The sequence below is a fragment of the Pyrgilauda ruficollis genome, unplaced genomic scaffold (genome assembly GCF_017590135.1).
Source record: "Pyrgilauda ruficollis isolate IOZ18807 unplaced genomic scaffold, ASM1759013v1 scaffold152, whole genome shotgun sequence".
Taxonomy (NCBI): domain Eukaryota; kingdom Metazoa; phylum Chordata; class Aves; order Passeriformes; family Passeridae; genus Pyrgilauda; species Pyrgilauda ruficollis.
In genome coordinates, this window is record NW_024513877.1 from 221,822 (window position 1) to 247,767 (window position 25,946).

General features: G+C 36.1%; 1 protein-coding gene across 19 annotated transcripts in view; it reads right to left on the minus strand.

Annotated features, from left to right (window-relative positions):
* Positions 1-6,328: 6,328 nt before the first annotated feature.
* MEF2C (myocyte enhancer factor 2C) overlaps positions 6,329-25,946 on the minus strand; it is a 135,568-nt gene continuing 115,950 nt past the window's right edge. For 15 of the 19 annotated variants that reach the window (XM_041461715.1, XM_041461729.1, XM_041461726.1 and 12 more), the window contains 4 exons: positions 21,449-21,621; positions 19,134-19,263; positions 18,037-18,172; positions 6,329-11,106 (listed from right to left, as the gene is read on the minus strand). In XM_041461715.1, the coding sequence (XP_041317649.1) occupies positions 10,785-11,106; positions 18,037-18,172; positions 19,134-19,263; positions 21,449-21,621 (761 nt within the window). In that variant the 3' untranslated portion in view covers positions 6,329-10,784. The remainder of the gene's footprint in view (positions 11,107-18,036; positions 18,173-19,133; positions 19,264-21,448; positions 21,622-25,946) is intronic. The other 4 variants (XM_041461730.1, XM_041461728.1, XM_041461727.1 and 1 more) reach the window with 1 other exon arrangement.

A 25,946-nucleotide genomic window follows, 5' to 3' on the forward strand; every position in this document is an offset into this window, starting at 1 on the left:
TCCCCTGCAGAGCTGTAGACTGGGGAAAGAGTGACTGGAAAGCTTTCACTTTGGTAAAAGTGGTGAGGTTTCTCTTTTCCTGGTGGGAAAGGACCTGGAGATGCTGGTTGACAGCAGCTGAACATGAGCCAGCGTGGGCCCAGGTGGCTGATCCTAGCTTGGGTCAGCAAGAGTGTGGCCAGCAAAACCAGGACAGAGATTGTTCCCCTGGGCAGTGGTAAGGCCACATCTTGAGTGCTGAGTTCACTTTTGGGCATCTCATGACCCAAAAGACGTTGAGGTGCTGTAGTGAGACCAGAGAAGGTCCATGAAATTGAGGAAGGGTCTAGAGCACAAGTCTGATGAGTAGCAGCTGAGGGAGCTGCAGAGGGCTTAGCCTGGAGAAAAGGAGGCTCAAATGAAACCTTGTCACTCTCTACAGATGCCTTAAAGGAGGTTGTAGCCAGGTGAGTTTTGGTCTCTTCTCCCAGAAAACCAGTGGAAATGGGAAGTGGGACAAGAGGAAGTGGCCTCAAGTTGTGCTAGAGGAGGTTTTGACTGGATATTAGGAAAATTTTTCTCACCAAAAGGGTTGTCAAGACCTGGAAGAGGCTGCTGTCAAGATCTGGGTACTAAGGTTCTTAAAAATGCCCCTGCCTGAATTAAGGTGCAAACAAGACCCTATGCCAATGTCAATAGTATGAGTTTTATTTGATAGTAAATACGAGGTTGGGGGGGGGGGAGGGGGGATCAGATCATCATATTTGATGACTAATATTTATATGTGCATGCAGTTTTTTCATGGTGGGAGCAGTCTTGTTGCATTAGCTGGCACTTTGCAGACAACTACAAATTTTTCAAGCAAAGCTCTGGTGTATGGTTGAACAGTAGGTATGTGAAATTACAGACCAATGTTTACATTCATGTCATCACTTTGTTTTCACTTTCTGTGTCTATACTCACACAGAGATATTTTCTCATTCCTGCATGTGCACGTTAATTCTACCAATCATGCACCCTTAAGTGTACCCTTGTGTCTATAATTTATGCAGTTATTAATTTTTTTCCTGGCTGTTGTGGAATAAATAAACAGCAGTATCTTCACACTTAACTCAACTGGGTGTACTGCACAAAACTGGAAATGCAGAATCACAGATGCATGTAAATTTGAAAAGACCTCAAAGATTATTGAATCCAACCTTTGTCTGATTACTACCTTGTCAACTAAACCATAGCAGTAAGCTCAGTCATTTCTTGAACACCTTTAGCTATTGTGACTCCACCACATTCCTGTGGCCTGTTCCAATGTTTAGTAACCCTTTTCATTAAGAAAATCCTCCTGATTTCCAACCCAAATCTCCCCTGACTCAGCTTGAGGCCATTTCCTCTTGTCCTGTCGCTGGTTGCCTGGGAGAAGAGACCAAGCCCCACTTAGCTACAAGCTCCTTTCAGGGAGTTGTAGAGAGTGATAAGGTAACTCCCGAGTCTCTTTTTCTCCAGCCTGAACAATCTCAGCTCCCTCAGCTACTCCTCATATGACTTACACTTTAGACCTTCTCCAGCTTCATTACTATTCTCTGGATTCACTCCAGCACCACATGACTTGGTTGAAGTGAAGGGTCCAAAACTGGACACAGCACTCAAGGTGTGGCCTCAGCACGCTGAGCTGAGGGGGACAGTCACTGTACTGCTGGCCATACTGTTGCTGATACCAGCCAGGATGCCTTTGGCCTTCTTGGCCTCCTGGGTACAACACATTCTGTTCTCGCTGTTGACCAGCACCCCCAGGTTCTTTTCCAAGGCAGCTTCCCAGTGACTCCTTCTCCAGCATGTTGCACTGCATGGGGTTATTGTAGCCAAAGTGCAAGGTTTGTCCCTTAGCGTTGTGAATCTTGTACCATTGGCCTCAGTCCATCAGTCCAGGCTGTCCAGATCCATCTATAGAGCTTTCCTACCCTCCAGCAGATCAACGCTGCCAGACAATTTGGTGTTGTACTTTCTGAGGGTGGACTCAGTCCTCTTGTCCAGATAATATTGAACAGGACTGACCCCAATGCTAAGACCTGGGGAACACCACTGGTGGCCAACAGCCAGCTGGATACAGCACCATTCACCACCATTCTCTGGGCTCAACCATCCAGCCAGTTCTTAACCCAGACAAGAGTTCACCTGTCCAAGCCATGGGCTGCCAGTTTTTCAAGGAGAATGTAGTCACAGACAGTTTGAAGACTTTGCTGTGTCCGTGTAGACAGCATCCATAGCTTTTCCTTTATCCACCAGGTAAGTGACCTGGTAAAAAAAGGAGATCAGGTTGGTCAGGCAGGACCTGCCTTTCCTAAGCCCTTGCTGCTGATCCCCTGGTTGTTCTGCAGGTGCCAAGTGATTGCACTCAGGTGGTCTGCTCCCTAACCCTGCTGGACACAGAGGTCAGGCTAACAGGCTGGTAGTTCCTCAGATCTTTCCAGCCCTTCTTGGAGATGTACATCACACTGGTCAACCTGCAGTCATCCATGACCTCCCCAGTTAACCAGGACAGATGATAAATGATGGGCAGTGTCTTGCAAGGCTTTTCTACCAGTTCCCTCTGTACCCTTGGACAAAACCTATCTGATCCCATAGACTTATGAATGCCTAAATTGCTCAGCAATTTCTAACTACTTTCTCTTGGATTACAAGGGGTCTATTCTGCTTCCTGTCTATTCTCTCCCTGTCAGGGGCCTGGTTTCCCTAAGAATAACTGTCTGACTGTTAAAGTTGGAGGAAAAGAAGGCATTAAGGACTTCAGCCTCTATCTTGTCCTTGCTGACATGGTCCCCCTCTGTGTTCAATAAAGCATGGAGATTTTCTTTGTCTCTCCTTTAGTTGTTGATGTATTATAAAAATAGTTTTTAAACATCTTTCACACCAGTGATTGACCAGATTGAATTCTAATTGAACTTTTTCCTTTCTAATTTTTTCTCTACATGACCTAATGACACCTTGTAGTCTTCTTGAGTTGCCTGCCACTTCTTCCAAAGGTCATGAATTCTCCTTTATTCCCCAGAGTTCCTCCAAAAGCAAAGCCATGCTAAGTGACAGATTTAGCTCTTGGCTAATTATGTGTACTGAATGCTTAATTTATACTGTATTAATTTCCAGCACTGTAAAATCAACATGCTTAATCTGAAAAAAAGGGTTTGCAGGGAAAATTAGGATGGTTTTATGTGATGTCTAGACACAAGAACTGCCATATCAGAAGAAAAGTCCACTTAGCTCATTATCTTTTCCCTGACAGTAGTGTGTAGGGGATTTTCAGAGGGAAGTGCATACAAAATTAAAAGCGTACATGAATTGTTCCCTAGAATTGTTCTTATTTCCAAAAAGAAGCCATAGAAAATTTTCCTTTATTCTAGCTGGATACTGTAAGCGTATTGATGTAACAAGAGAAATGCAACTATGCCCTTTTAACTTATTTAAACCATTATGAACTTACTCAGGATGTTTACTTCCACAATCCTTTATGGCCAAAAATCCCACTACTTAATTGATTATAACATGCTCATCATATGCCCTTGTGAACGTGTGTCTGATGGTTTCTTTGCATATATCCTGTGCTTCCAGTGTTTCTGAGAGAGAGCACATGGTATTTTCCTGCAGATCTGCTACGTCCATATTATTCACACATAAGGGTATACTCTCTCATGTATTTTCCAAGTAGAAAATTAATATTTTATGTAGTGTCTCCTTTCAAGCAAATTTGTCTCCTGCCCATCTTATTCTGTATTTAGAACAGGCAGAGTAATATGTATTACATGAAGGTTTCCCACTGTAAAAATGCTGCTGTAAAGGATGTCATGATGATATTTTCTAACTTTCACCTCCCTAAAAAATTGCTGCCATAGTGTAAAGCATTGCAGAAAAGTGATTTGGGCCTCACAGGATTCTGCATTTTCACTGTGAGTCTGAAAACCTGATCCTTTGCAACTCTGCAGAAAATAATTAGCTATGCAATGTGCTGTAAAAACAAAAATCAAATTTACACCAATTATATTTATAATGCAAACACACTACCTTTAAGTTTTATCACTTCTAAATTTTCCTAAGCAGTTAAGTCTTCTATTGCATTATTTTATTACTTTGGTCAGAGAAGTAAAATCTGCACAGCTAATGGTGATCAACCCCTGCTCCTAGAAGGAGGCAACATTTTGTAACCTAAAAGAACTTATGGATCATCATCCAGATAAATACAGATACTTGAAGCTGAAAACTTTGGGCAGACTGTGAACAAACCACAGAAGAACAAAAAATCACAAAGAAGAGGATAGAAAGGACAATCAGAACAGCACACTTTGCACCTTTCAGAAGTAAGGAACTCCATTGAAATTCAGCATTCACACAAGTGTTCTCATGTTAGCCTTCAGGTGTCTTTAGCAATCAAGGGGATCCAGAATGGAACCAAAGCATTCTACAGTTTCTGCTGGAAGAGGAGGAAGAAATACCAGCAGTAGAAAGATTACTGTTAACCAAAATATCTGCTCACAACAGAGTTACCTTGGATGCGTCTAGATGGACTGCAGAGAATGCAGTATAGATTTACCTATTACAGGTGCTCTGAATACTTAGTGTAAAACATTAAGTGTGGTACATGAATACAAAAAATGTAGCCCTATGACTAAGCAGTCTAAATGTCCCAGAATCAGGGACTCCAGTAAACTGGAGTTCCATGTATCAATTTAGGTGGAGCAGGTAACCTTGCTGCATTGGTGAATTTCCAATGAATTAAGGAGGAACAGGCTATATCTGTCAATAGAGAGGAACAATATATTTTTGCTGCTTGTAGACTTAATGATCTGATTATTTTAAAATCATTCCTCCCTGCTGTTTCTTGGATTCTCTCATTCCCAGTATTTTACCTCTGGAAATACAGGCATTGTGTTTGAGAAAGGGTAAGGTATGAATGAGCCACACTGCTGGCTTGCTCTCCGTAATGTGACATATGCGTCAACTGTCTCAGCATAGTTGCCTAGTTCTACAAAGATATGTTGATTTTTGCTAAAGAAAATAAGAAAACAATTTTCAGGGGAAGTAAACACTCTGGATGGAAAGGTATTAGTTATTATTTCAGACTGTACACTTCACAATTGCTTTTTAGGATGACATCTGAACCTTAAGTGAAAAAGGTTATTCAAAGAATTATTAACCCCCCCCCCCCACTCCCATTTCAACATAATTTAAAAAAATTTTTATAAATAGAGTTCATAGAATTTAAAGCAAAGTAATCAGGAAGTTTATGCTTATTTTTCTCCAGAGAAACAAAAAAACAGAACAAAGTATATAACAGACTCTATTTTCTAAGTAATTTCTTTTCCAATGCCGGTATAGCGTTATCAGTATTAATCACATAGATGACTGCAAGATGGAAGACTCCCAGATAAATCTTCTAAGACAACCGCATTTTCAGAAATATTTTGTTCATCCTGGCCAATGATGAAAAAAAGCTATTTACTTGTACAAAATATATTCTGTAGTAAAATCAATGACACTTAGTTTTAGCATCTCATTGCAAGGCAGTGTCCAACACTGCAATACTAACAATATTTCTCTTAAAAGAAACTGTCATGAAAAGGAACAGCACAGCTCTTTTCTTTCAGAAACCTATTTAAAAACTAGGTTTTGTAAAGTTATTTTTGAAACTGTAACATTCACCAAGCACCTTAGCTTCTTAATAGCTTGTCTGCTTCTGGCGTAAAAACACATCTTTTTGAAATAAAGTGATTCTTTTGTTCTCAAACTCTGAAACTATAAATATTAGCTGGAAAACCCCCTGTAACTCCCAACAAACAAACGAAAAACAAGCAAACAGACATTCTGAGAAAAAACTATAGAAAAGTGCATAGATTAATTCTGACACAGTCCTTATGCAGTTTTGTTAGAGAGTATATAGAGACAAAGTGCAGATCCAATGATATACGATTTTGACACAGTACATACTTTTTTTGGAGTGTTTTTGCATGATTGTCCCCATGGGTAGAATTCACGGGACGTGTATACATGGGAGTTTTGATTCCCTGTCAGCTAACTAAGCACCTGAAAGCCAGGTATTGTTTCACCTACCTCCTCTGCTAGGGACAGATTCAGATGACCACATTCCAAATGACACTGACTCTAGAGCAGTGATGGGATTTCCCTGACTTGGTGGGATGATGTGTGCCAGAAAATATTGCTTAGCTATCAAAGCAAGCACAAATAATTGGTAAAATTGAGACAGCTGCTGGTATTTAAAGCACTGATTCTTTCATGTGTTGCATTGTGAAACAATGAAAACTGAACACTATTTAAATTAATAAAAAAATGCACAACAGACACCATATCACTAAGAAAGCCAGTAACTTTACTGATTTGTCTGCAAAATACAAATTATACCTTATTTTCAGCAGGAGAATCTTTTGAAATTTTCCCATTTTTGTTCACTACAGACAGCTGAATTAAGTCCCTTGAGATACACAGATGTGGTTTAACTTAGTTATAACATCTTGTCATCTAGTGGCGACAAAGTCCAGCTTATGCCGCTGTGAGCCTCTACTTTAATATTTGTTGCAAATGCTTGTATGCTCCCATTTACAAGCTATTTTGTTATCACCATTATTTTATGGAAGCAAATCCCCATGAAAGAGAAGAAAAAAAAGAAAAAAAGGATACAACAAACCATCTGAAGCAATCCAAGTGTAATGCCTGCAGTAACCCAGGTCTGATATTAAATACACAGAAGACTTTAGTACTGCATTTTTAATTGAATTTTTTTAAATGACTTTCTTAAATTACTCAATGTCTTAAAATTACTTTCTTTCTTTTTTTTTTTTTTTTTTTTAATCAAATAGAGGTATGGATCAGTCTGAGGTATGAGAAGGGAAGGTAGAAATGCAACGTGAGACTACGAAAATAATCAAATGGCTACTTTTGATGCAGAAAGTCTGTGGCTCAAAGCTTGGATTGCTCCACATCTTTGGTTAAAATATTTAACAAAAGCCTTTTATTACATCTACAGTCTGAAGCATTCTAACAGACAGCAGTGTTCCATCAGTCCTTCAAGAGACCTGTAGTGGCAGGAAATTAATGCCGTATAACTGACAACATCACAGCAGATGGCACAAACAGGAACAGATGAAGTATGCCATGTTTAGGCAACAGCCTTTATTGAGGTTTCATGTGGCTTTTAAAAAATTACAAAGCATTTACCTTCAAGGTGAAGGAAGAAGGAAAACAAACAGCTGTTAGACTACAGATAAAAGTGGGTATATAGGATTGCAAATACAATGCAAAAGGGTTGACATCCTTGAAAACAGCCTATGAGTTCTATTCTTATACTAGCTTTACCTGAAAAAGATCTGAGGACAACAGGTAATTTTTACACTAGTCATTAAAAATTGCTAAATTCCTCTTCTGGGAAAAATATAAGCCATTTTGTTATAAAACACAATTTTTGAGAGACACTGAAATGAACAAAGCTTTACTGTGAATGGCTCAATGCATACAATATATATGTTGTGCAGATAGAGTATATCATATAATTGTCACCAGCAATTAAACACTAACTGACAACACCTTTTAATAGAGATTAAACAATATAGCTATAACAATACTTGCAGTTGTCTAGAATGCCACTTCAGGTGTTTGAACTTACAATTAAGAATGTTGCCTAAAACATCATATAGCATGGGTTAAGGTAAAGTAAATGTTAATACTCTTTCAGGGCTCTGCCCCAAGCTCCTTAAATACAAAGGAATCACACAATAAACCCAAATTAGCTTTTGCAAATACAATAAATGGTAAGATACAGATAAAGGAACAAGAAAGGTAGACAGTTATAGTTTACAGAAAGTGACTTCACAATCAAAGTTGTGCTTCTTATCATTAGATCAGTTTGCAAATATGCATTATCCCCCACAATTTTGCCAGTATAAGTTAGTTGCCTTCTGCAGCAGGAACAAGAGGGCTAACTGGCATTTATTTCCATGTGATTCAGTTCTACTTGTGTTTATACAAAAAATCACTGTCAGAGTTAATAAAAATTGCCCAGGCAATACTTTTCATGCTACTTTTTGCTTAGTTACTTGCAGTAATATACACTGCATCTTCATTAAATGATTCATTTTTTTCATGTGTTGCTGAGGCAAATCGCAAGGTAAACTATTAATATGGCTATTCTTAATATATCAATAGACCAAATCCCCTTCCCCACTGAGAAGTTTCTACTGCTATACCAATAAAATTGTATTTTTTCTTGAAATGACAAGGTATATTTGTGACACATTTGCATATTTTTGACACACTAAAGTTTAAAATTCTCAAAAGAGAACATGAGTACAGGTTAATCTGAGGGTGAGGAAAATGGTTTTTGTATTGTAAAATTAATTATGGGCCCCATTTTACCTTTTTTTTTTTTTTTTTTTTTTTTTTTTTTTTTTTTTTTTTTTTTTTTGTCTTGTTTTGTTTTGTTTTGGGTTTTTAAATTTATTTTTTGGGTTTTTTAAAACATGCGTATCTTTGTTTACCCTGCAGTTTGCTACACGAGGTAAGATGAATGCATTAGTAGCACAGTATTCTGCTTAAAGAGTTTCCACATTATGTACTAGCCCCTGCATGGCTGAAAATGCCTGTAAAGCAGGCTTCTGTAAAGTCATGGTAAATGAAGAGTCTATGTCCTAATGCACACTGTAGTCTGATCATCATTCTCTACTACAGAGAGGTATACTCCATCATTGAGCAGTGCACAGCAACTGCATGGATAGGTGGAAAAAGAGTGTGGATTTCACTTCAAAGTTCTTTGCTGTTGCTGCTGTATTTTTCATCATAATGTCAATGTAAGTAGTTGAGACCTAGAAGGACTCTTAAAAAAGGAGAAATATTACTCTTTTACTATGACACTAACATTTTGCTTAAACACTTTTTCCCTCCAACAGAAAGATGAAACTGAAACACTTGAATATACATTTTTTTTCTAACAGACAAGAGGGACAAAGAGGGACTTGAAGAAAATGACACATTCCCTCTGGTCAAGCTATCTTAGTCAAAGGAACAATATGAGGCTGGAGAAAATGTGGATGCTGTGTTCTGAAGCAAGTGCTAGTCTGGTGTAAACACACAGGGAGCGTTGCTCAACAACATGCCCACTGTGAGATGATATGACTGCAGAGGTCCATGAGAACCAACCAGCTGGCCAATATTGCCTGTGTAAAATCAACTGATTTTGAACCACCCTTTAACTGATAATCTCTTTAAGAGTTATATGTCTGTGAAAGAGGGGAGGAATCTATCCAGCAGGCACTTTCGTGCTGATCCCTCCCTTTGCCTCCCCCTGCTGCTTCGTCACATGTTTACCTGCACTCACATAGCTTACAGCCATTAGAGCTGCACATTCAATTCAGACAGGCAGAATACCAGCTTCATTAATAAGAATGGGCCAAGTTACGCCACTTTGTAATTTAGCCCATGGAAAACTACAAGATACGCAGGACATTATGTAATAGAAGGGCCCTTAACTTGTTACAATGCACAAAACAGCATGAAAGAACTAATCAGTATATACAACGGATGGCAGTTCACCCAGCTGATTGTAAAATACTGTATTAAAATGAGTTAAGTTGTAACACTATGGGTAAAGTCTAATTATTTACAGATCAGTCTTTCAGCAGCTGACTTGGACCTGTAAAATGTATACCCACTAAAAGAAAACCAAAAGAAAATAGTTAAATGTGCAACTGCACAAATATAATTCCCCACTATCAAGAGAACAAAAACTATTACCATAATTATTATATATTAGAAAGCTATACACAAGCATGTTAATTTCACAGATTTTTTTTTAAAGATTCTTAGTATTTTATATAATTAGAAATACACATTTCAAAAACAAAACTTCTGCAAAGAGAAAACAGTTATCTTGATTAGCAAAGCATGGAGTTGCTCAAGGCTTAGGGTAGTGCTTTCTATACAGAAAGTAATTTTGTTTGTTTCTTCAGGACTGCTTAAAAGATTAGCAAAGCTATCAAGGGAAAAAGAACAAATTTTGGCTTAAGGAAACTACAAAAGCCACAAATGCTTTGCAAACTCTGTCTTACTTTTTAATATGAAAATAAGCTAAATGTAATGTACATATTTTTATACTTTTTTATTTAATAAGTGATGCAGACCCAGAATTTTTGAAATTAAGTATGTCAGCCCTCGAACTCAACATTTCTATAAGTATGGTACTCTTGAAATGGTTTGATCCTTTTTAACTGAGCACCATACTCTAACAAAATGCCTGCATGTTTGTGAGCATTTTCAGTATGTTAGGTGATTCAGTCTCTTTCTAGCATCAATTCATGGCCACCTAACTGCTGGATCTGTCAAAACATCTGTACATTTTCTATATGTTGCATAACAGCTGCTTTCTCTCTCAGTAAAGATCTGCCATTTCTGGCAAATGTTTTCATTTTGTCTATTTACATGTAAATAACGTTGAACCTGCAACATGACACTATCTATTGTAACATACATTTTGCAAGGGAGCACAACAGTGAAAAGAAATTAGCCTTAAAATCTATTTTGTACAAGTGTTCTGTTGTACAACTCAAGTGCTAAGCTTATCTCAGCATTTCTGTTTATCCTTATACTGCATCACTGAGGCAAGTTAAAAGTACTTTTACAAAACAGAGTACCTGACTTTTTTTTTCACACACAGCACATATAATGTATATCGACCCTTCCCCCCTCCCCCCTCCCATTAAAGTATAGCACACACACACTGCAAGAAAAAAAATCTCAACTAATAGGTTATAATGTTATCATGTTGCCCATCCTTCAGAGAGCCGCATGCGCTTGACAGAGGGGCTTTCCCTTTCGTCCGGCGAAGGTCTGGTGAGTCCAATGGGGGAGTGGAATTCATTCCGGTGATCTTCTCGGTCACTTCCATCGTAGGAACTGCTACAGCTGCTCAAACTGTCAACAGGAGATCTCCCCGCCTCATGGCGCGTGTGCTGTTGGTATCTCGATGGTGTGGTGGTACGATCTCTAGGAGGAGAAACAGGTTCTGACTTGATGTTGAGGCTTTGAGTAGAAGGCAGGGAGAGATTTGTACTCTGAGATAAATGAGTGCTAGTGCAAGCTCTGTAGGAGGAAAGGAAACTCAGTTACAGATGGAGGAGGCATGGAGCCCCCAGATATGCACAAACACCCACATGAAACACCACTGTAAAGGCTCACACAGGATCAGCACATGCAGAGATCATGGGGACTGTTGTCTGAGCAGAATTCATGAATTCCAGGAGATGACAGCACCACAACAGATGTGGTCAGCTTTAGGGGGACAAGCCCTCAGTTTAGAGAGAAGTCTCACTTTCAGTCTCCTTCTCTCCTTTCTTAAGATCAAGCGTCATCACAAATTTAGGAAGGTGAGCCTTTGCATTGTTGGAACCACCTTCAGGTTTCTGAATAACAAATACTTGTGTGTGTATACATTGGCTGAGATGGGAAGCCTGGACTTTCTGCTGGGTTTAATCCAATTAATTTGAAAGCACACAACTATTTTTATTGTGGTTTGTTTTGACATGTGACTTCAGATGCAAAACAGAAACAAAGAAAATCTGGTCTGGTAATTTTTATGCTTTTCAAAATTGAATTGAAATTAGTAGTCCTAACATTGACATCAACAAAATAGCACAGGTAGGCAAGGATTTAGATATGATTTTAGGGTTTAAATCCATAAATCCATGATTCAATCCAGAATGCATTTGGATAAACTACAAAAGGGACTATGAGGAATAGGAGAAGACAACAGAGGACTACACTATTTGCCCATAGGAAAGCCAAGCTCAAAGGATGCTACTAGCAGACAGACTGCTATTCTGAAACTTATTCAAAGGTAAGCTATTTAAGTAAGCTAAGCTTTTTCTTTTTTCTTTTCTTTTCTTTTCTTTTCTTTTCTTTTCTTTTCTTTTCTTTTCTTTTCTTTTCTTTTTCCTTCCTTTTTTGTGCATTTTTTGGGCAGGTAGTGGCAGAGGAAGATGAAACAGGCAGGGAGGAGAGTGAATACTGAGAACACACTTTATGGGAGAAATGAGATTACTTTCATCTGCACAACATTTTGTACAAAAGCACCACCTCCTGGCAAAACCTGACTTTTCATTATTAAAACAGAATTTCCAAAATGCAGTTCCCATTATGTTCCACTTCAGGGACCATTTGCTAAGCTGGAATTAGTGTCTTATGCAAGAAACTTTTCTAATTTCTTTTTTCTCATAAAATTTTTTTCTCTAAACTCTTTTTTTCTAATTTCAAGGCTTCTATTAATGCGTATTTATTTATACAGGGGTAGGAAGGCAGCAGGGGCAGCACTTGACTTCAGAAGATTTTAAACCTAAAGGGATATGCAGGCATTTTTAATGCAAGAAGGTGTAATATTGGGATTTGGAAGGAATTTCTAAGAATGACACAGGTAAGTTTAGTGTAGACTTTTAACTTTACTGGAATACTCTACTTCTACTTTCCCTAGGGTGTCACTAACTGAGAGCTGAGTATTATTTAAACAACATTTACTACTACTTTGATGAACTTTTTTTCTTCTGACAGATTTAAAATAAAACTGTATGGCTTCAATATCGAATAATATCCTCTGATTTTATCAGGAATTGCTGCAGTGTGTAAAAATGAATGGATCTTGTTAGAAAACAAAACAGCATGTTCTACTTCCAATTTTTTCATCAATCCTTCCTTCCTCTACAAACAAATTTGTCAAATCTGCAATGACCCCTTTCCTAAGTTACAGAGTTCATAAGTAATAGCCTTCAAAGTAAAAAATGTAACCTTTTTCTTTTTTCAAAGAGGATATTTTCTTTGTATTGCTTCTGTAAATATTAAATTAACACATATAAGAAACTGTAAATATAAGAATCAAATGTACATTTCTGCCTTTTTCTTTTTTTTTTTTTTCTTTTTGTTTTCAGTGACTATTTTTGTATTGCTTAGGAGATTCTAGGGCTTCATCTGAGTAAATAGTTTGTCAGTTTAGTATGATAAGATTACATGTGATGTTACATGCCAAGCTTATAGCTAAACCTGAAATTTCTATAATAAAGGATGGTGGAGCCTAGAGGATTGATTTAGAAGTGTTTGATTTGAGCAAGAGACATGCCACATTGCAAAGCTCGGGATAATTTAAAAAGATAAAAATAGACAAAAATAACCATATTCAGTCAAATTTGTTCTCATGGAACATACTGGCATTCTACTGTGTGACAGCATCCATCTAGAGGGATAAACTGAATTTCAATGATACAGAGCTGGTATTGCAATACTGGAATATTGCCTTTTTAATAATGCCTCAGAAGTGAGTATGAGAATGCATCTCTACAGACTTCTCTACAGATTCCTTGTGATTCAGCAGTGGTGTTACATAATAACCTGGCATAAAAATTAATGGCACTTTTATAAATGCTTCAGCTCTTCAGGTTTATTTGAATTTTGAACCACCTTTTTTTTTTTTTAATATTTATAAGAGGATAAGAAATAATTTTGGCAGGTCAAGACTGAATTTCTGAGGTTTAAAAAAATATTAAAACAATATAAATAAACTGTAGCGTGTATTTTGATTCACCTTTTTTTCTTTGCAAATACAGCCTTTGGCTGCTGAAAGTATTTCTGAAACTTAATATATTTTTATTTGACTATAATTTCCTTAATACTTCATTAACATTTTCTGAAACATTTTTATGAGAAGCTCGTCTAAGCTAAATCTGCATGGGAAATGTACTGTTACACATACATGTGAATAGCGAAATAATAGGTATTTAGATGCAATCTTTAAATCTGTATTCTAAACAAAGGATTAACCTCTATTTAGAATAGAAGGTACACAATAAGAAATGAGAATTCTGTCTGCTGCAAAATGATATAATTTCCTGTATAGGTATGTGTTGGTGTAGAAACAGCTGTTTGCACTTAAATGTATCAATGCATATTTTACACTGTTGCTTCATATAATTACATGAATTGCACACAAGCATGCCTATTGTAATTATGTGAAACCTTCACTAAATTCCCTGGTAAACAAACATGTTTTGGATATGGAAAAACTAGTGAGAAACTAAAGAAAATTATTCAAAGGTTTGTGTACATTTACATGCACTGAATAGGTGCTGGGCAGTCCACTTTTGCAGACATCATCACCTTTGTCCACATATTGTATGAAGACATTTCATTTTATGGGGATAATGAAGAAAATTAATATCTTAACTTGGCACACCAGTCCCTCTTGAGGCCAGTGTAGTTAAAATTTGATTTTTATTCAGATTATGATGCCACATGGAGAAATGCTGCTTTATCTGGTTTCCACATGGTACATCTACACAGCTCTGCTGTATGAGAAGTGGGGGAGCAAGACAGTGCCATGAGATTGGGATGATGACACTTCTGTGTGCATCTCCTTCTGTCTGATTCTCCAAATGGTATTGAAACTCAGCATGCACAGGTAGAAGTGCAGGTCTGAGTAAACGATGAGTGAGGACATGAATACTGACCATGTAGATTTTTCTAGAATGAGAAAAATCAGAAATGAGAAAATCTAGAATGAGAAAAAAAGAAGGAAGATAGCTTCATGCGCCTTTTCTTGTACACCCACTCTTACTTCCCTAAATCAGTGTACTTCCTCACTTCATATAATTTCCCCCAGTAAATACATGTGAAGGACCATTGAAAATTCATGGTTACATGCTAATTTGCATTTAGGAGAAGATATTTTTTACTTACTAACAATTAAACTTCTTCCCTCTCTATTTTTTTTTAAGTGCAAGCTAAGAGGTTTTAATTATTTTTTTATAGTTTTCTGATCAATGTAAAAGCAGAATATGAAGACATTTTGTCAAGACATTTTGCTTAGCTCTCACATGTTAAGGTTACACTTTTTAAACAGGAATTAAAAAAATAGCATGAAACTGAGTTACTTAAACATCTTATAATAGTGGCTTATGAAAAAAAGGCTCAATCTGAAATACATAAGGTCTTTTATTCAAAAGAAGGAAATTGGTAGAACTGATACAAATTCATTAAACATGATATACCTGTTTCCAAATTTTTCAGTAAAAATAGTTTAATGGACAATATTTTCCTTTGTCTAGCTATAGTTATCATCTAATAAAAAATAATTGTCGCTAAGTAGTAATCTTTCTATATAAGAACAAGTCAACATTATACATTAATTTGGACTACTTTTTATTCATGTAGGTAGAAGTTTTGAGAAACTTCTCTTACATAAATAATTATCTATACTGAAGCACCTTCAGATTAAATATTGTTTCTCTCCCTGCATTCATATTTTAGGAAAGTGAAAACTTCACCTGTGGATGTTACTTTTAGATGAAAAGATTGTCTCTTAGGCTAGGAAATGTGGATGCAAGAGAACACATTCCATACTATGGATTTGTGCATAAAATATTTTGATAATTTATTATGATGTTTGGAAAGGACTTCCCTTCTGGTTATCAGCAGTTTACTTCTAGTAGTCTTTTTGGTACATGTTAAAAAGCAGTAAGAGACTTTAATGTACTATTCAGGCGAAATCCCAAAGCTTTGGGAAGGACTGATTTTCAGCAGAATTTTTGTGTGTATTTTTTCCAGATGTAGATGCAGTTAAAAGACCATGGAAATACTATTCTGTTTTTCAACCCAAGAAGTTGAAAAGTCTGACTTGTTTTAATGTCCCAGTCATGTCTAAACAGCTTCTACATGTCTAAACAGGGTCTACATTGTTGTGCTGTTCACCAGGCTTGGCAGAAAGGCAAAAGCTGCGCAGACAGGGAAGGTGAACTACTCCCATGTCCTCATATATTTGCCCTCTAGTCCACCAGCACTAGTGTGGCTTCTAATTGCACAGTCAGCTTGAAGAACTAAGAGCTTAGTTGCAGAGGTCTCCAATTACCTCCAAGATGGTTCTGATAGTGCTACTGAAATTGCTGAGGACTTATCTGGAGCAAGATAATGCATCTAATCCTATCTTATTCTATTACTAATCACATTCTTGTCATGCATTGAGGAAGCAGAGCTGATTTTCACCTCTAGACTTTGGTGACAAACAAAACCTGAAGGAGACCTGGAATGTGTCTCCCATTAACTGTTTTCTCACAGGTTTTTATAGCTTAACTGTATAGTTAACAACAGGCATCTCACTGCCAAACCTTTTCAGTATGTGACCCCACTAAGCACTGAGATTTATGTTGTCAAAACCTTTCTGGTTGTGTTTTCTTAAGTATCTGAAGATGACTGTAATTTTGTTTCATTTTTAAAATCTTTTTACAAATTCTAAATCAGGTTGATATACACTGGATATGTTCTACAGAATTGCAAGTTTTTCAAGTAACTCAAAAGTTAAAACAGATGCTCTTCCATGTAGAACTCAGTGAGTATGATTTTCTGCAGTGATAGAAGACTTCTCCAGAACTGTCTGTGAAGCAGCTTTCATAGCTGAATTCACTTACAAATCACTGAAAGAGTAATAATAATGAGAGTAGCAACTCAGAATGTATTCCACAGCCACAGACATTCCACTTTGACATTCTGTGATACAAATCAGAAACAGATCACAATGTGTGACATATCTGAAAAGGCATGTAATTAGTTTAGGAGTTCGTTTATACTTCTTTTTTTGCTAACCAAATAGCCTTATTACATTCTTTGGTATGGTACCAGTTGTTTATACAGTGATACCTAACATGTGAGATTTCAATTTATTTCAGAATTTATGATTTTAGTTGCACAGTAAGTCTGAATGCTGGCCCAGAAGTAGCGCAAACTCACAAAGAAAAGTATAAGAGAAAGATACTAAGACTTTTTTTTTTTCTAGCACAAGTATTTCAGTTGTATGTTTTTATGACATTTGTATCTATATAAACTTATTTATACTGAAATGAGCTTTAAAAAATTTGTTTCCTTTGAAACATTTTTATTGCTCTCCTTAAAAACCCAAATTACCAACATGGTAAAGACATTAAAATAAGTTACAAAAAATGGTCAGATAAAGTAGAAGGAGAATTTTGAAGGCACATTTAGAGTATTAAATTGTTCCACACTATGGCAACAATCTCAAAAAAAGAAAGTGCATATGTGGAAGACCTCTTTCTGAAAAAAATGTTTTCCTTTCAAATGCATATGAATTAAATTTTTTCCTCATAAATACACTTCTGCTGTTTTCAGCTTCTATTTTTATAGCTAAACCTTTTAAAATTCCAACATGTCTAACCATACATTAGGCTCTTATGCCACACTAGTGCATACCTATGGTCTTACTCAATAGAAATTGTAGATATCAAGATATTTAAAAATGGTACACCTGTTCACTTAAATGAGCCAAGAGGTTTCTTGTTCAGGTGATTTCCCTGTGTGAATTTTCACACTTCTAAAGATCCTGAGATGATTGAGTGCTGTGTTTCTCTGAAACTTGAATAAATATTGTAAAATTAGCCACTAGAGGGCAGGAATACCTGTACTCCTCAGCACAGGCACATCACAATGAGTTTTGTAAGCTTACAGTTCTTTGGCTTAATCATGCTATTTTATCATAAAAATCATCTCCAAATAAAAGAAACTTGAGTTTCAGAGTTGAGCAGAAGGAAGTATGTGATTATTATATAAGGTTAAGGCTTAATGTCATGTCAATTAATTATGTAATCTTACTTTATTAAAATATCTAAAACATTTTCTTACTGTAAATGTTTGTGCAATAGTAACTGGAAATTAAAAGCATAAATAATAAATATGGCATCATAACAATATAGGTGTATGGTTTTAGTAGTGAAATAAAATCCTATTTAAAGAAATAAAAACTAAAACATGAACAATACACTACTGAGAAAATGCCATGAATGCAAAATATTTCATTGTAGCTCCCAAGCAAACTTTCCATGAATTACATTGCTCCAGTTTTGGAAAATCTAGTTTTTACACACAGTAGATATGTTCTGGTATGTTATCTTGACATATTTCACATTTGGAATCACTGGGGAGACTGAAGTCTCTGTAGGACAGTAAAATAAAGAAAGCACTGCTTACCCCAATTGACTGAGGGCAGATGGTGGCATATTATGTAGGTGTTGCTGCTGCCAGCCAGTTACAGAACCAAGATGAAGAGCACTGGCTGTATTAAAACCAGAGAGAGATGATATATCTGCACTACTCAGAGAATATTCTAGATTTGAAAACAGAAAGACAAAAATTAAGAGAGAATTAAAGAGGAAGCAATTAAACAACAACTAGCATAGTAATTTTCATGTCACTTTGTAAGCCTTTTAATTTTAATTACACCAATCACATTAAGTTGCAGCAGAAAAAGAAAATCTTCCTCTTCGCTCAACTCATTGACTTGGGAGCAAATAGCGCACTAATAATTATTCTGTAATCTAGCACGTTTTACTGGGTCTGCCAGATCTAAAGCATTCTTAGCCTGTAAATTCACCATAACTGCAAAAGCACTGTCAGAAAGACTTGGAAAATATAATATTTTGGTTACAGTCTTCCTTGCAGAAGCCAGCAGGCAGCCTGCTTCTGAACAATATATGTGTTCTCAAAACGTGCTGGATCTATGTCACGGTGTGCACTCTGCACAGCAGCAATACACAACAGGAACTGTAAAGATGCCTTGAGGCTTCATTTCTGCACCCTCCCAGGTAGGAAGCTGTGATAGCCAGCAGAGTTACTGAACTCTGGTTGGAGATAGTGAAGCTGCTTATTTCCACTACCCTCATGGCTTTAGCATGGTGCACTCAACTGCATGAAATTATATCCAAGGAAGACTAAGAACTGTTAACTGTTTTAAGGTTGTTGGGTGTTTTTTTTGTTTTTTTGGTTTTTTTTTTTTGGTGTGGTTTTGTTTGTTTGTTTGTTTGTTTTAATTAAAGCCAATGAAATAAAGCTACCAAATCAGTTTTACTTCAAGCAAATCAGCTAACTTTGAAATAGATACGTGTGAAGTTAGTGACAGGTACAGAATAAGCAAATTTAGTGCACAGCTATGCATTTTTTTATAACAACTATGAATTTTTCTTTTCAGTTTCTCCCAAAGAACATTAGCTAATTCATTTATACTGAGATATACACTCATCTGCACCTTGCTCCCTTCCCCATCCTTTGCATCCTGCACCCATACTTACCAGTACCATATGTTGTTGAGATGGCTGATGGGTATCCTCCCATCCCTTGCCCTGGTAGAGTAGGAGTTGCTACGGAAACCACTGGAGTAGCCAATGACTGAGCAGACTGGGAGTTATTTATCCTTTGATTCTTTTAAGGTAAGTAAAATAAACATATTATTGACCAGTTTTAAATCAGTTGAGTGTATTTGCTTTCTGGGAATGTTTTGTGCATGAGAAATATAGGCTATTACAAATTTCTAGAAATTAATCATTTAACATGTGGCTTTGATGAACTCTGCCAACCCTATCATTTACAAGCTTTCAAGAGACCAGCTGTCACCATAGTAACCCATTACATCAGTATCTCCTAGGTAACTGAACTAGTAAGACTGATTTTACTGTGGATAGTAGAACAGATCATGTGAAAAACTGAAGACATATATGACCTCTATTCCCATTGTTTTCCTTTTCACTCATATAGAAAAGAAAACCTACCACAAAACCCAATTAATCCCAAAAAGCAAAAGAAAAACCCCCAAACCCAGCTCTCCTGGGTTTTGAAAGTGAGGTGCACCCACAGACTGCTGAACACTGAACTCTTACCAGTGGATAGAGCCCTGACTAGTTTGTTTTTTTTTGCAGTAAAAAAACCCTTCAAGGCTGTTAGATTGCACAGCAGTTACACACTACTTTTTAAATCCAGGGCACTAGGTGTTGCACTGTAAGAATTACACTAGAGAACTCTAATTATGTGAGTTGCAGGAAAAAAGGGCTAGAGAGCCACCAAAAAAGGTGGCTGTCATAAGGCTGCGCCATCTTCAACAACATAAGTTTACATGCTGTCCATGCATCACCAAAAAGAAAAATTAATTCTACCATGCTTAATTTGAATATGTGCAACAAGTGTATCTGACCTTCTATCACTATATTTAAAAGATTGCCATGACGTATTTGTTCACAACATAGTTATTTTCCATTTTATTCCAACCAACATTTTACCTACATCATAAGAATACTTGTGGTTTTTTTTTTTTTTAATTTGTTATTAAGATGAACATCATTACCACTTACCAGAAGCAGATCAACATCCTCAGACTGATTGCATAGGAAAGGAGTGTTAAAAATTAGTAAATATAAATATTTACCAGGATGCAGGTTTTAGCTTAGGGAATATTTTCATATCATAGGGGCAGCAAATTAAACACCTTCTGAGCATATACTGGAAAAAATACACCTCATAGGTCTCTTATTTGTCCTCCTTTTAATGGACTGTTTGACTCAATCATAAGAATGACCTATCCAGTTTTCAGCACAAGACTTTCTCCAAGAATTCATTTGTCTTCCACTATCCCATTGTTTGCATATTGTCATGCTGTACCTGACCACTCACAGAGTATCTTGGAAAATATAATTTTTAAGGGGCTTGGAATAAATAATTTGATGCAGACAGCTTGTCACTGCCTTGATCAACTTGAGTATTGCAGTGTAGGACTATTTGTCACCTTTTGACTTAGGAGGTAGCGTCACATTTATGAGCAGTTTTAGTTTGACGATTAATTTATTTTGCATCAAGCTGAAGAAGCCAACTTGGAAGTTGTTTTAATAATGTTTGTTATAAAATAGAAAACTGAATCACTTAAATTACTATCTTTTTAAATTAAGTTCACTTTTAATGTTAAATTACTCAAAACAGCTTTACTTGGAAACACTGATGAACTTTTGAAAAGAAAGTGCAAGACATGGGGACACAATACCTTCCCAATTCAGCCCTTTAGCATAGTATATTGCCTAAATTTCACTAGTCCTGGCAGGAGATACAGAAATTTCATATTCCTTTTTCTCTTGCTCTGTCTATTATCATTACAAAATTCTCTTATCAATATCTCTTATCATTACAAAATTTGGAGCTCACAGTGATAGGGCTCAAATTAATTTATTACTGTTAATACGCCATCTGCTAAGAGTCTGTGTGGCTAAATATTTAAGAAAAACATAATAAGCTAGAAATGTTCAGGGTTAAATTTAGCCTTTATAACAGTGTCAGGAAAGAGTCTTCCAGCTACTGGGAGAGAGACTGCGGAAGGTTAGGCTGTGCACAGTTAGGACATAGTTCCTATTTTGCAACTCAACAGACAAAAGGTAGGAAGTAAATAAAACTTCAAAAAAAAACCCCAAAACAATAAAGAGGCTCAGCCTACATCCTCAGCTTGATGTCAAGCCCTAGTTGGAAAAAAAAAAACCAATCAAGAATTTAGTTTCCTGAGCGAGCCCTGAAATTCCTAAATAATTCTTATCTGAAGTAGATAAAAAGAAGAGCTTTGAAAATGCATTACCACTGATGGCATGGTACTCTTGCTGCCAGGTGGAATAAGCACACGGAGGTCTGGTTTACGATTGTTCATTCCCAAATTCATTGGAGGTGGAGATTTTGCTTGCATATTCTTGTTCAAGTTGCCAGGTGAGACCAGCAGACCTGGTGAGTTGCGGGGGTTTCCATATCCATTTCCTGTTAAGGCAAAAAAAAGAGGAAAAAAGAGAGAAGTTTGATGATGTCCACTGTATCTTTTAAGCCCTTCTAAAACTGTGAAATTAAAAACTTGTGGTAAATATGTGTGTCATGTATCTTTACAGGAAAATACAACATGTGCTATATTTGGAACAACTGGTTTTCAAATGCTTTCTTTCATGGCTACTGACATCTCTGTGATGTCCGGAAATTAAACAGATGACACAATTTTGTTTACAGCACTGTAATTGTTTGTTTTTTTGTTTACAGCACTGTATTTGTTTACAATATACTGTGCCCTTGTAGCAGTCAACATCTGACATTTGCCTTACAAGAATCAGGAAAGTCAGATAATTTAAGGGCATAAAAACTGTCAAAGCTATTTCATATTTTCTTGACATCTACAGAAGATTGTGCCTTTTCTGACTCAGCCCTTTGCAGGTCATGATTTTTTTTTTTTTGTTTTAAACAAGGGATGAGTTATAGCAAGGCTATAATTGCCACAAAAGGTGGCGGAGGACCAGAAGGATTCATAAATTCTTTTGGCTCTTTTTCACTGCACTTCTTGGATCTGGTTCTGTAAACACTAAAATCAATGGGAGCAAGATAATAACCTTATTGGAAAACACCACCATATCTTTCATCTTCTCTCTTATGCAGGCTCCAGGAACACTTCTGACAAGCAAATGTTTCCATTATCTGTTTTAGGAAAGAGTATTCTCTCAGTCATAGAGAGGGAATAGCATGAAAATTAATATGGAAAGAGAAAGCCTTTACCTTGGGTAAATACCAGAGAAACAAATGCTATGGAAGACTTTCTTTTCTGAGCTCAACTTTTGTTCACAAGCTGCAACACACAGACTAGAATTTGTGTGAGAAGATAAACTAGTCAGTGTGGCAGAGTCCTCTGGAACTCCAAATTTCCTCTGTTTTCCCAAAGTCAGTGAAGACCACAGTATCTCACCCAATCCTCCCCAGTGTGAAATGGTGTTTATAGCCCTAAAGAACATAAATGAATTATGGAACTAAATTTGATAATGTCTATGAGGTGGGCATAAAAATGACAGTACATGACAGCAATTTGCTCTTCTGGTCAGGATAATGAAGTGTGTCTGAGCCTGACTAAGATTTTCAAGTTCTTAATCCTCAAGTGCAAGGATGCAAGCCACTTGTATTTATCAAATCAGAAAATCCATGGAAATAAAATTTGTGAAAGGCTATTAAATATAAAAACACCACTTCAGGCTTTGGAAGACCCTGAACGGTGAACACTAGTATTATGCCACAGGAAAATTATCAAAAACTGCTTGAATTCTGTACTTGTCAGGTACCTTCAGTAACTGGTCTGGTCTGGTCTGGTCTGGCTTGTTTTTTCTCACAATTTCTATTATCATGATCTCCAAGACCTTGCAATATAATGAAAATTTAAGAGCTCTTCTAATATTCTGTATTAAAATGATTTTGGAAATTTTGCACTAAAATATTTTTCATAGTTAATCTTGTTGTTTATTTCCTTAATAATATCATACAGCTAGGAAAACAAAATGAGTTCTGAAATGTATTTTAGACTTCCCAAGCAAATTCAGCAGAGTGCTTTCAAAGGCTTTTAATTTTGTACCAGTAGGTTTTTTTTCTCAAAATGAACAATTGTCCTCAACATAGAGGAGCTAACTATTATGCTCTAATTAATGCTATGTGTTACTACAGGCGGTGAAATCAGAAGGGGCATTTTGAATATACAACAGTATTTTCTACTACAAACCACACTGCATTTTAAAAAATTCGTCTTCTACAAACTGAATACTGAAAATCAAGATGTGAAGTGATCAACAGAAAAAACTGAAGCAAAACTAAGGTTTCTCTCGTGTCATACCTTCATAAAGGAGGTATTTTAGCAGCAGGATGTAAAACTATCTGTGAAATCTGTCACATGACAAGGATTTGCTCGGAGAGTGGCAATGGAACTGTTTGAAGCAGCACTGAGTTTTTTTCAGTTCTAACAATATAGGATCTAAGATATATAGCAAAATGGATTCCACTGTACTCTATATGTTTCTAGTTGTGATTTTTAGAGAATAAATCACCTTACAAGAAAGAGCTCCCATTTCCTACATAAGATTTACTTTATATTATATACTATTAAGAAATAGTGCTTAGGGGAAAGAGTGCTTCTGTATAAAGCTTTATTCTGCAGAAACATTCATCTGACCTTTACTGATGTGAAATAGTATGAATTATTATGTTTATATTTTAAAAACATCAAATTCTTTTATAGAACTACTTCAATAATTTCTTTCCCAGCAGATTTCTGCTGTTCATGGCATATTAATGCCTGCTAGCATTTTGAGGCCATGTAATAGTTCCTCTTTCCAGTCATCAAACTTATTCTTCTGGTATAGTGAGGATTCAGGAATGAATCCGAAATCCTCACTATATAAGACTATGGACCTTATACCAATAATACAGAAACCTATCATTTGGAAATCAGAGATGAATGCATGCATGTGGTTTAAAGATAAGAAGAGTCTGCATGGAAACCAGTTCTTTAAACTGTACTCTTTTAATTCAAGAGGGCTGTGGCCTGCTCTAAGGCAGCTGTCCCACTTTCAGATAAATCCACCAAAGAGAATGGCCTCATTTACATTCAGAGGCAAAACAAATGCGTAAGACTTCTAATGTACAAATTAAATCTTCCTTCATGCTATACTTTAAAATTATACTCTGCCTGGACAAATATCAATTTAGATGTGATCGTATGCAGAACATCTCATTCTGCTATCCACCTGAAAGCATAAAAATTATATGCCATATATGAATGGATTTGATTATAGATCATAAGAAAATGAAAACCAGATGGATTTTAGAGCAAGTTGGCTTCCCATTTTTATTTGATAAAAAGCCATATTTTTTAATGGAACAGAACATTTTTAAACATTACAAACAGATTCTATAAGGCATAATGAAAACAATGAAAATAGAAACAGTGGATGCACAAATTTTAAAGGGCATATGGCAGAATTTGTAAATTTATAGCATTTTTAATTCAACAAGTTTTCAGAAAAAAATATTTTTCTTTGTATTGTTTGTTACACTGACTTGTAAGAGTAAAAATATTTTATTCAGAAAAGAGCTAGTTTCTAGACAAGCTAGTGGAGCAGCATGTGTCATGAAATGCAGTGCCAGACTTTGTATTTGGACTAATGGGAGAATGTAAAGACAAATACTTTTTGAGCACAGAACACTCCTCTTGGACATGCTCTCACATTTTGCATTTCGGCACAAGTGCCACTGACTGTAGAATGAATTCTGTCCAAGTACAAACTGCATGATTAATCCCTGTAATTTCACTTTTCAAAAAACTCGGAAAAGTTATTTTTGTGCACTGATAGTTATTCAATCAAGAATAATTATTTTAAAAAAATCCATTTAATAATGAAAAACTACATTTTTAACTGTGCTACAAATTAATGTATTACTGTCTTAAGTATTTTAATCTTAAATTTTAAGATTTTAAGGATACCAGAAGGTCACAAGCTTTATCAGGACAGAATAGAGTGCAAAGTTTAGTTCTCTCCTTTCATCCCCTATTAGTAACACCCATACCTTTAAAGGAGTTTTGGTCATTGGTGTTACAGGGGTTGCAAAGTGGCTGCAATTCTGAATATTCTCAGAGTTAGGACAATAAATTTATATTGAGCATTTAAGCTAGGAAACTTTCCACATGTTAAGGTAGCGCAAATGAGAGAAGAGTAACTTTTTTCCTTATCTCTCAACATTCTTGAACATAATTTTAATAATTCAAAGTCTTTAAGTCTTGAAAAATTGGAAAATTTTAGGACTTTGATTTCTTGAACATTTGAAACTGTCATGTTCCTACTTGTTCCTTTTTTTCTTTTTATTTTTTTTTTCTTTTTTTCTTTTTTGTGATTTCAAAGTTATAGAGATATACTGAATGAAAAATTCTCTAAAGAACTAAAGTGGAAGAAAGAAGTACAAGATACACAATTTGTATGTCCTTTATTTGATCTCTTATTTGTTTATTCTAGTGCTTTTCACTGACAATATGGGTTGAGAATTTACAAGATCCTTAGGAACCTGAGATTAATTTTAACACAAAATGAACTTTCAAATTCTTGAAGGAGTTCCTCCTCTTGAAGGAGAAACTTGCTCATTTCAAGTTTCCAATAAGTGTACACTTTTACTTGTGAAAGCTTTAATATTTCTCCCAAGATGAAGATATACATTGGATTTCTTGGAGGAATTCTACTTCCTATTTGGTTATACTAAATGCATATGTCATATATATGATATTTTGACTGATCACC